The sequence below is a fragment of the Phoenix dactylifera genome, chromosome 13 (genome assembly GCF_009389715.1).
Source record: "Phoenix dactylifera cultivar Barhee BC4 chromosome 13, palm_55x_up_171113_PBpolish2nd_filt_p, whole genome shotgun sequence".
In the NCBI taxonomy this organism is placed as follows: Eukaryota; Viridiplantae; Streptophyta; class Magnoliopsida; order Arecales; family Arecaceae; genus Phoenix; species Phoenix dactylifera.
The window spans coordinates 192,333-203,861 of NC_052404.1; the positions used below are offsets into that span (position 1 = coordinate 192,333).

The following is an 11,529-nucleotide window of genomic DNA, read 5'->3' on the forward strand; positions in this document are numbered from 1 at the left end:
TCCTATCTTTCTGTACTCTTTACTTTTTCTGAATTTGGCTGGATGTACTCAAGCTAGAGCTATATGAATTGTTATTTTCACCCAAAAAAAAAAAAAAAGGCCTGCCGCTCATGTCTTTTATTCTAAGAAAAACCTAACATATCCATCCAGAACTGCCCATCTTGGACAAAGTCCCCCTTGGAGAAATTCTCAAACTTCATCATATGGACTTAACAGGCAAAAAAAAACGTCATCCATTATTAAAGAAATATCCAAATACAGTAGGTTCTCGAATCATTAGTCCTTCGAGAAGAATGGTATTCGATCGACCCCCGTCATTTAGCCAACAAGCTTAATGATGCATTTCCCCAATAAGACAGCAAAGAGTGGGAGGAGCAGGAATTCACAATCCCGCTGCCTCCCCAGGATGGCCAGATCGAGTATTCAGCAAGGGCTGAAGAGCTTTGACAACAATGCTCATGTTTGGTCGGAAATCAGCTTCATACTGCACGCACAACGCAGCCACCGCAGCAAACTGTTTCCAACAAATAGAGACATAAGAAGGTCAAAACAAGAGGGCATTATTGAAACTTACAATATCAGCACAAGTAATTAATATCCAAACACAATAATACACAGATCGAGCATTTCGTTTTCACGAAAAATTATGCACACTGCAATCATCAGAAAGATCACTAGAGCAATCATATATCAAGATCTCAATTGTATGACTCAACTCGATATGGGCCGCATTGAAAGGAAATAGATCATTAGTTGACTTACCAACTGAAGATAACAGTACAACCATCATGAAACTAGAGGGTTGGAAACTTGAAATGAGAAAATTTTGGCATAGTTAGATATGCTTAAGGGTGTAGAATTTCTAAGCTGAGGTGCTAGAGCAATCATCCTTCATAATATAGACCAATTCATTTTAAACATATTGGGGTGGTCGACAATTAGACATCATTTTTGGAAAAAGTTTGTTTAGAATATGAAAAGGAACTCTGGCAAGAAAATTTCATCAGATTAAGTACTAAGAACTACATAGAAAAGAGCACGGACAAACTCTGTGAATAAAAACTAGAGTAAGCTCCACAGCGATCACCTTTGCAACTGCTTTGGGAGGATATTCTCCACTTAGTCTTGTGTCCACACATTGCCTTACCTTGTCTTCACTAAGCCTTGGTGTTGCCTGCATAATGTGTCAATTAGTCCTATAGGGCATAAAAAAAATATACCAATGTTCTAACAATGAAGCTACGCTTACAAGCCTTCAAAGTGCTTCTTAAACAAACACTAAAGGAAGATTATATTAAAAAAACAAAAGAAAGAATTGATTACCCATGTCACAAGGCTTTGCTGGCCCCGTGGTAATGTATGATCTACTGGTTTGCGGCCGGTCAAGAGCTCCAAAAGAATAACACCAAAGCTGTACACGTCACTCTTAGAGCTAAGCTGTCCCGTCATCGCATATCTGCCAGCTTGAGTTAAACACCTCAAATTAAAGGTACTTTAATTGCAAGGATGCAAATGAACTTAGTTCCAGGTTAAATTACTCTAGAATAAACACACAAATCTCAATCTGTGAACTCTGCTCACGTGAAGGCATAAGTGATTCAATAAAGACAAACATTTTCAATCTCGACAGAACTTACTCTGGTGCATGATAACCAAAGGTACCAAGAACTCGAGTAGAGTGAAGTCGAGCTGCCATGTCAGGAGCCTGATTCGATAGGTCAAAATCTGCTACCTTCGCAACATGATCATCAAAAAGTAGAACATTGCTGGACTTGATGTCCCGATGAATAACATGAGGTTGTGCTTTCTCATGTAGGTATTCAAGTCCTTTCGCTGCTCCTGCAGCAATCTTAACTCGTTGCGTCCATGACAAAACAGGACCTGGCTGTGCTCCTTTGACACCTTTTCTCCCTGTATCAGATAACTATGCATTAAATTACCTGTACTTAAATACTGAAAACCAACAAAACGATTGATTGGTCTCATCCCAACTATTTGGAGTAGTGTTGTGAGTTCTTGCTTCATTAGTTGATTTACATCCTCTAACACGGCACACTTCATGCAACTTAAAAAATAGTTGGATGTAGTTGAATGAAATTTATTGGTTCATGCAAAGAATTTTTAGAGGCGTATCAATAGAAAAGAACTGAAGATATTTGCAAAGAATCTTAATGCACGTGACGTTGTCTCTGGAAAAGGAAGAAGAACGACCCCAGCAAAGCTGGAGTAGCAAGATAGGAAGAAGAATGAAAAATAAAACGAACAATTTGCAGAGAGAAGAAGATGAAAAACTGTGATCTAATTCAACTTAATTGAGCTTTACAATGGTTGAGATTTTACATCCACATTTACCTTCCTAAATAGGAAGGAGATTTTACATTTAAGAAAAGAGAAGAGAAAAAGAATCCTAGACATGATTTGATTCTGCCATTGGTTAGGATCTGACAACATCTTTGGTTGATTCTGACGTCACGTTTTCTCCACTTGATATTTGATTTCCAATTTTAGCTTAGATCAATGCCTTACGTCATCATCCTTCAGGATTTAGTTTCCAAAGTAAATTAGCCAACTAACTGCCAACTACCTCTGGACCCACTTGCTTTGCCAGCCTTTGATGCATTCTATATCAAGTACACGTCAGCTAGGTCCAGGGAACATGCATCAAGTCTTATAATTATTACACAGATAAGATAGTACTCTATATTGTTTATGTTAACTAACCTCTAGACCTAAAAAGCTTAAGCTGATATGGAAAGGGCCAACATCATATATCAGGCTTGACAGTTTACAAGCCTGATACAGAGAGTGCTACAGGTTAGAGCATCATATACCAGGAGGAACATCATATGATCATTATGTAGTGATTTTCCATATTAACAAAAATTCCAAATAGGACTTATCAAGGGTAAATTAACATTTTCCTGAAGTTGACTAGCTTTTGACAATAACCAGGCTTGCATTCTCCAATGTTGGAATTTGAAACCTACCGTATGATCCCAAGAACTAATGAAACTAATCAAAGCTTATAATTTCACAGTGCCTTTCAGAGTGTCCAATGTGATGGAAGCTCTGAAAAATGATGGTGCACCGATCAAGTCCCAGGATGGTTATTAAAACTAATCAAATTCTTTTGAATTCAATCAGCTTGTACTTGTTTCCATGACATGCATTTGGAAATGCCTGCATGACAATCTATTGTATGGCATTCTTAGATTGTGTAATCCTTTATTTTTCTGAAGCCAATTTTCTTTTACTTGCACCCTTTGTGTCTAGAACTATTATCTCATGGTCCTTGGTGAAATTCCAGTTTGGGGCCAAAGAAGTAGCTGAAAGCTATAGCTGTAGTTCGCAAAATCTAATCACCAGGCCCATAAAATAAACAGCGAGGGGAAGATGAAAAACCCCTAAAGAAGGAACCCATCGGATGGGAGATCTAGCTCGGTGCAGGGTGGATAGTAGTGCCACACCATGGTCCTCCCCTCGAGTCTTCATCTCCTCAAGCCGCCCCGACCCCAACCCAAGCCCCTCCACCATCATCCCCATCACTGCCTGCCCCACCCCGGTCACGTGCTCATCCCACGCCACTAGCTTCATTGGCACACCACTGAGATCTGATCCAGCTCCTCCCAAGTTGGACCCATCACCACTTGGATCACATCCCACTAGCTCGCCGCTACCGAAAAGTAGAGGTCCACGTTCAAGTAGGAATGCCACGGTTAGGAAGCGGGAGGAGTACTTCGATCGCTCAGCAGAAGGCAACTTGTGGAAGGATCAGAGGACGAAAATGGTTTGATCGAGGACCAGGACGGAGATGTCATGGTTGGTGATCTAGAAGAAGCTCCTAAGAGGCAGATGGCAAATGAGTTCGATGACAAGGGGGTAGGGTGGTAGATGTCAATGGTGGGGGTGGGTCATGGAGAGGTCCAGGCTGGTAATGGCGATGGAAGATGGGCAACTTGGCTCAAACGGGTCGGTTTGACCAGTTTGCCCGGTTCTACCAGTTTTTATCCATTTTTTTTCTAAGTCCTAATTTCTAAATGACTCGAACCGGAGACCTGTCTGGTCCCCAATCGAACCGGCTAGTCCAGTCCAAGTTTTAAAACATTGGATCAAACTCCCCCACCTTCCGACTCAATCTTCCCTCGGCTATCATGCCAATCTTGCCCTCTAGTTCCAGCAAAAGGCCGAACTCCTACTCTCTTCATTCCATTCACTTTGGGGATATTCTCTCCACGTAATATGAAAGTCAGCATCGTTGCCCTCCCTAATGGCAGAAACTTCAAACCTAGTACATCTCTCATTATTATTTACTTTCATTCATTTTATATTTCACCGTTCTTTAATAATTCCTTGTATCTGCTATATCTTGCATCATTTAGTTCAATTTTCGAGACTTCTATTACTTATTATTTTGTCACATCACAAGCCCTAAATGCCCTTAGGGCCCATCTGAAGTCTAACTTAGACTACTTTATTTCAGTGCTTTCTTTCCCTCTTTCTCAAAATTTTTGTGTGCTGGTATTGAATTATTATGTGCAGAATATTGAGTTTGATGTTCCATTAATGCTTTTAGTGTGATCCTTACATGCAAAAAACATTAGTTATCCTAGGATTGGATTTGCACTTTATAATATTTTGGTTATTAGATTTCTAGCTGTTTGTTGGCTGATATTGTGATCCAGCAATTTTGAATCATAAAAGGTTCTCAAAAATTGACTATAGTGAATTGATAACTCCAGGGTACATCAACAATTACTGAAAATTCTTATTGCAATTTGTTAACTTGAGCCAATAGAACAGAGTTTTAGCATGATGGTCCATACCATGAAGAATATCATGAAGGGATCCCATAGTTGCAAACTCATAGGCAAGAACACGGAGATTTCCATCAACACAATAACCGATCAGCTCCACAACATTTTCATGCTTTAGCCTTGATACCATAGAAACCTGTACAATCTTATATTAGGAGCACATAAACCCACGTCGAAAGCATATTCAATTAATAGGAATGATTGCCAAACCTGTGCCAAAAATTCTTGGTCTGGCTGCTTACTTGCATCTAATTTTTTTATGGCCACACTTCTCCCATTTTTAAGAACACCAAAATATACTCTGCCAAATGAACCCTCACCAACTAATGCCTCATCACTGAAACTTCTGGTAATTTCCTTTATTTCTTCTACAGGAATGGTTGGGACTGCAATAGGCTGGATTTTTACAGTTTGAGCACCCTTAGGGGCAGGCTCTGTGGCACGATATGGTCCATCAATCCCTACATAATACATGCCATTCAAATTTGTAGCCATGTATCAGCAGATAAGATTAACAAATACATTATAATGGTAGCTAATTCAAAATCTTACACTCAATCCATATTACCTACTGAATGGCTTCCCATATGGGGATCTCTTCTATCAGTTGTTCGATGGACATCATCTTCCTCACAGCAAGAAAAGCACGACATGATTCTCTCTTCTTAAAGCAATTCCTAATACAGTCTTCCAAAAGAAAAGAACATCTACAATGAGCATCCAATAAGCAATGTTTCTCATCGATAATAAGAGGGATCATTGGTATACAGTTTAAATTAGCAAAGAAATAACAATCTCAAACTTACAATACAAATGGCATGTCATGTAGTTGAAGGGTTCAAATTTAACTTAATATGTTTGAGTACATTAGGATCTATATATTTATATCCATTTATGCATTTGTATTTTAAATATATACTACTATATAACAAGAAATATGTGAGATGTCCATTGGATGTTCAATGAGATCTCATGTGAGTCCTCAACAAATAAAAGGGGAAGAATAGCAGAAGTTTAAAAGTATGATTATAAATAAATTCTATCTCCCATGCATGTCCTAGATACGAGACTCCTAGGTAGAAAAGAAAACCAAGATAAATGTCCATGGAGAGAGTAAAATAGGTTCACCATAGGAGCATTATTGTAATTTGCACATCTTTAATATAAATAGGAGTAGAGGGGCATCCTCTTCTCTTCTTCCCTTCACTCTTTTCTTCTTGTCTTCTTGTCTCTTATCCAAAGTTCTGACTACTGAAACATGGTATCAGAGAGGTGATTCAATGATGGATTCTCTATCCCGCGCTTCCAATTTTTTCCTTCATTATCTTCATATTTAATAACAGGAAAATAAAGACTCTTTTGTGCCGATCATGAATTAGAAGAAGCCCTAATTTTGCATTGCCTTGGTTGAAGGAACCAAGAAGAAGATTCCAAAAAGGAATAGACATGCAGATCCTTTCTCAATTGGTCCTCGGGAAAGTTCTTTGTTAGGAATATAAAAAGTGGCAAACATTTCGATCCTTCCTTTTACTAGTCTTCACGGCTGGAATCATAAATGCATTGTCTCCTTTTTTTTTTGTTTCTTTGAAGATTTCGGAAGGAAATGCTATGCAGATATAGAATAGATCTAGTCTTCTGCTAGTGCAACTTGGGTCATTGAGTCAGGTGCCGCCGATCTTATGACTAGTTCTGCATCCTTGTTTTCCTCTTATTCCTTTTTAAGTCCAGGATAAGGAAAAAGTTAGAATTGTTGATGGATCCCTTTTTACAGTTTCCAATTTGGTTCTTCATGTTCCTAACTTTGATACCAATTTGCTTTCAATCAATTACGTCACTAAAAACTTGGATTGTGTCAAAACTTCCTTGCTACTTATTTTGTTTTCCAGGATCAATAAACAAGGAGAATGATTAGGAATAGTCATGAAGTTGGAGGGATTTACATCCTCAATGGAGATGCCACCTCTGCTTTTCAATTTTCTAGTAGTTGGTTTAGGGAAAATAAAGATGCTATAGCCAGGGTTTATCTTTGGCATGCTAAACTAGGGCAGTTTTCATGTAGTTCTTTTAAGAACTTTATTTCCTGAATTGTTCAAGTTAACTGCTTGTGAAAGTCTTTAATGTCCTGTTTAGCAGTTGGCAAAACAATGTAGACTGTAGAATATCTTGTCCTCCTCCAACAAATAAAGTTACTTGTCCTTTCAACCTAGTTCATTCAGATGTTTGAGGTGTCCTTCACCCTTTGTTGCTATAGGTGGTTATAGATATTCCATTAGTTTTGTTGATCATTGTTCAAAATGTACCTAGATTTATATAATGAAAAGCAAAGATGAAATGCCATGTATCATGCAGAATTTTCACAAGATGGTGGAAACACAATTTGACAGAACAGTATTGTGATGACAAAAATGTGAGAATACTTCAAGAGAACACTGAATATATTTCTTGATGATGATAGTGTGATATCTTCCTTTGTCTGAACCCTTCAATAGAATGGTGTTGCAGAGAGAGAATAATCATTTATTAGAGAAAGCAAGGGCATTGTTGTTCTAACACAAAGATGCAGTGCTTACAATAGCCTATGTGATTAACAGAATGCAAGGTGTTGGACATGAAGGACCCATTATATGTTCTTGATCCCAATCTGTATTCCTTTTCTTTTATTCATGTTACGTATCATAAAAAAAACTAAATGGGATCCTAAAGCTGTTAAAGCAATTTTATTGGATATTCCTCTAAACAGAAGGGTTACAAATGCTTTGACCCTGAAACTGAGAGAAAATATGTCACTAAGGACGTCCTTTCCTATTAGTCTTAGGCCCTGTTTGGAGGAGCTGTTAGTAGTAGAGCTTTTGGAAGTAGAGCTGTCTGAAGCAGAGCGTTTATAAAAAGCTGTTTGCTGTTTGGTAACTACATTTCTAAAATGCTGTGACACTTTAACATGTGTTTGGTAAACAAACTGAGAAAGTACTTTTGTGTGACAAAATTTCCATAAAGAACAGTACCAGTATTATATAACAGAGCATAATAAAATATAATATGTATTAATACATAAATATATGATATAGTATAATATTAATGTAATGTAATATAATATTATTATAATATAGTACTATAACATTATGTATTATAGAATAATAATTTAATATAATATTAAATTATTTAATACAAAATATCAATGTATTATGATATAATGTAATATAATATTATATTTATAGTATAATATAATAATAAATATATAAAATATTATAATTATTAGTGTAAATTAATTTTTCATCCTTCTAATGATCATTTATCTCTCTAACAAATTTTCTAACTAGGTGATAAAATTGGTTAAATAATTACTAATATTTATTTTTATTTATTTATTTAGATCAGATTATTTGCCACTCACTCATTATTTTTCTTTTTATTTATTTTATTTATTTATTTATTTATTTATTATTTTATTTTATTGAAATATAGAGGGGTCGCCGGCCATGGGTGGTGGCCGGTATGGTGGCTGCCATCGTGGGTAGCCACGAGCTCTCAAAACAAAAAAAAAAGAAAAAAAAAGAAGAGGAAGAAGGAACAGAGGCGGCGGCGTTGAGAGGAAGAAGAAGATAGAGAGGGAGAGGGAGAGGATGGGTGAGAGAGAGGAAGAGGCGGGATGAGAGTTTTGGGGAAAAAAAGTATGATTCAAATAGAGGTATTTTAGTCCAAAAAATAGCTTTCTGACAAAGTTGAAAACAGCATTTTTGGAAAGCTCCAAATTAGAGCTTTTCCCCCAAAGCTGTTTTCAGCTTCCCGCAAAAGCTGAAACAGCTTTCCGAAAATTTTACCAAACACCATTTTTTTATCTAAAAGTACTTTTGGAGAGCCAGAAAGTACTTTTTGGCCCTCCAGAAGCTCCCAGGGCCTTAGTCCTTTTTCAATTCTCCTTGGAATCCTGTTCAGAAGGAGACTAGCTGGATGGAAGAACATTCTTTGATTCTTCCTCTTTCTACTTCTATTATTTCCCATTCTTTTCATCCTAATCATCCACCCTCTCCTCTTATTCTTGACAAATCTACTAGTCAAAATGAAACTGAGGCTGTAGTTAATCTTGGCAACTCTATGCCTACTACAGAGAAGACTGATCCAAAAGAGGTGAGTGTCTTGTCTACCAAAGAAGGAATAAGAAGCCTGATTCAATTAATGATCAAGACCAGTCAGAATCCTCCTTGCCAACTCCAGGTAATTCTGATTTCTCTCCTACTTATGCTCCTATATCCAGTGAAAATGTTGCTTCTGATGATTCATATTTAAATCTTCCCATCATTTTTTGTAGAAGTACTAGAGAATGTACTCGACATCCTATGCAGAGGTAAATGTCTTAATTCTCATTTGGCACCTTCGTATGCCTCCCTCATCTCTGCTCTAAAAACTACACCAATTTAAACAGCTTATGTCAAGAACCCATCATACATGTTCTCAAACATTGATAAAACAGATGCCAATATCTTATGCCAGATAGATACGGCTTGCTAGTCATGGACATGTAATTTACATTACATTCCCTATATCTTTACAATATTAAAAAGGAAGTTATGAAGTTTAGCAATATTCTGCAAACATCTTGCTTGTCAAATTTTGTTCCCAAAATATCCTGAACTCCATAAAAGGTTGTTGGTCTATGAGACAGGTTTCCTGTTTCCATTTCTTCCTTTTTAGCAATAAATCCAATCAGATCCAACTTTCAGGTCCAAATAAACTCCCATATTAGGTCTTCTGCAATTTAATCTCAACATAGTTCTGTAATAATACTCTTTATGGACAAGAGCATAGGGTGGGAGGTAGCAAGATGGACTAAAAAGGAAGTCTACTTTCTTCTTGATTAATATCCTACGTAATACCTGCAATTCCATGTACAATCACCTAATACTAGCCTGTTCTCTTCTCTATGCTATCCTTATACATTTCCTATTAATTCCATCTAATTACAGTGGGCTATTGTTCCATCTTAACATAAATCTTCTGAAATAAAGCCACTCCTACATCTACAGCATGTGCCTTTACCTAGCATGCCAAATTGTGGAACTCATCAAAGATGGGTTGTTATGGTTGAGAAATTGGTTTCATCTGCCTTTATTGATCGACAATGAGTTGAAGTGAATCAAAGGCACATTTATTTTTCTAGACTGTATTGCATAACCGAGCTTGCAAAGAGACGTTCGCTATCCAAGATAAAGGATGGCTCCACAAATCATATTTCTTGACTGCTTTCTATCTGATGAGCATAAGGCAATGTCACTAAAAAATGCCATTTGTTGCCCAACACTCCATCTTGAGTTATGCCGATGCCTTTGTGTATGTCATGATTGGCTTTTAAGTCAATACTTAGTATCTTTAGTAGGTCATATTCACAATCGGTCTATACTTTTGAACTTTTTGGAACTTAGCATGCGCCTCAAGTAACCATTCCACCTGTTTCAACCAACTCTCTTCAGATGTTGACTCGGCCTATCTTGCATGGCACTTCATGATAGTTTGATCGGTCTACCACTATCATTTAATCCTGTATGTGGTCGCGTGCCACCATCTTAGCCAATCTTCATGTTCTTGATATAGGCAAGATGCACATAGTCCTATCCAATATTTAACTCCAGTTAGTGGCTTTCATCCTTGCTTTGTTAAATCAATCATGAACCCTCAACCTACTTTTCATTACTGAGGCAAGAGGCTCTCATTACTAAGTTTTTGTCATCACCACATGGCGGTTATCCAACCTATCTTTGGGGTTATATCACATGTTAGGATGTGGTGTAAACAAAATTTAAGGACTATATATGTCCATCCAATTATAATAGAAACACTAGGTAATTATGATACACGTCAAGACGAAGGAAGCATAACAACTTCCACATACCTTCCCAATACCTCATGTATACCATGTTATACACAAAATTTGAGATGACAATGAATAATATACTCCTCGCATGGTGACTTTTCAGCACATCAAATGGAGCAACAATAGGAAGAGAAACAAGATCGCAATGGGCAAATACCACCACTGAACTCAGCAGAAAATTGTGCTACAGCACACAAACATAATACCATCGAGTATTTATCTTAGAATATGTTACTCCATGGTCATATCCGAGATCCAATTTCTTCTTCCGAAAAAATCCAATTCCCAAGTATCCACACATTCAATAACCAATCAACAGAGATCAACAGTTCAAAAGAGACGCGGAACTCAAAAATCTGTCCACTAAAGAAGATGTATACTGATCAATTCAGTCAAACAAACTCAAAAGATCGGAGATTAAAAACCCACAAACTACCAGGAAAGAGTAAAATGACTCAGAAACTGATAAGAAATCAACAGATTTTAGGGTTAAAAAAATCTCACCTTTATTACCTCTTGAACTCAGACAGAGAGCAACAGCGATCTTGGAGGCGACGCGATCTAAGGCCAGAGCTGGCACGTAGAATAGCAAGAGCGGCACAGGCAGGAGGGCCGCAGAAGAACCCGGGCGCTGTCCGAGCTCTTCTATTTTACGCTGAGACCCGTTCTTGTCACCGGCAGTACGCCCACCCCCCTGCCCCCAACGCGTACAACCACGCCTACGGACGGCAACCTTCACGGGCTCCATGTGTACGGCACGAGGTAAGATCACCTCCGATGGGAGACTTTGACCCGAGCACGAGAACGAAGCACGTGGCATCGCTGTCAGAACTCGTATAGTCCACCTAA

The 11,529-nt window shown here is 37.8% G+C and overlaps 1 protein-coding gene across 3 annotated transcripts; it reads right to left on the reverse strand.

Moving 5' to 3' along the window:
• Positions 1-209: 209 nt before the first annotated feature.
• On the reverse strand, positions 210-11,328 carry LOC103698793 (pto-interacting protein 1-like). Of its 3 annotated transcripts, none has more exons than XM_039132711.1 (8): positions 11,185-11,328; positions 5,383-5,501; positions 5,025-5,275; positions 4,824-4,950; positions 1,638-1,911; positions 1,324-1,456; positions 1,088-1,174; positions 210-514 (listed from the first exon to the last, which is right to left on the reverse strand). In XM_039132711.1, exons 2-8 carry the CDS (start codon positions 5,465-5,467, stop codon positions 383-385), a joined length of 1,089 nt encoding a protein of 362 aa, XP_038988639.1. In that variant the 5' UTR covers positions 5,468-5,501; positions 11,185-11,328; the 3' UTR covers positions 210-382. The 3 variants fall into 3 exon arrangements, with proteins under 3 accessions (XP_038988639.1, XP_038988641.1, XP_038988640.1); XM_039132713.1 differs by having other exon boundaries at positions 5,383-5,491; positions 11,185-11,309; XM_039132712.1 differs by having other exon boundaries at positions 5,383-5,521; positions 11,185-11,308.
• Between the last annotated feature and the right edge of the window lie 201 nt (positions 11,329-11,529).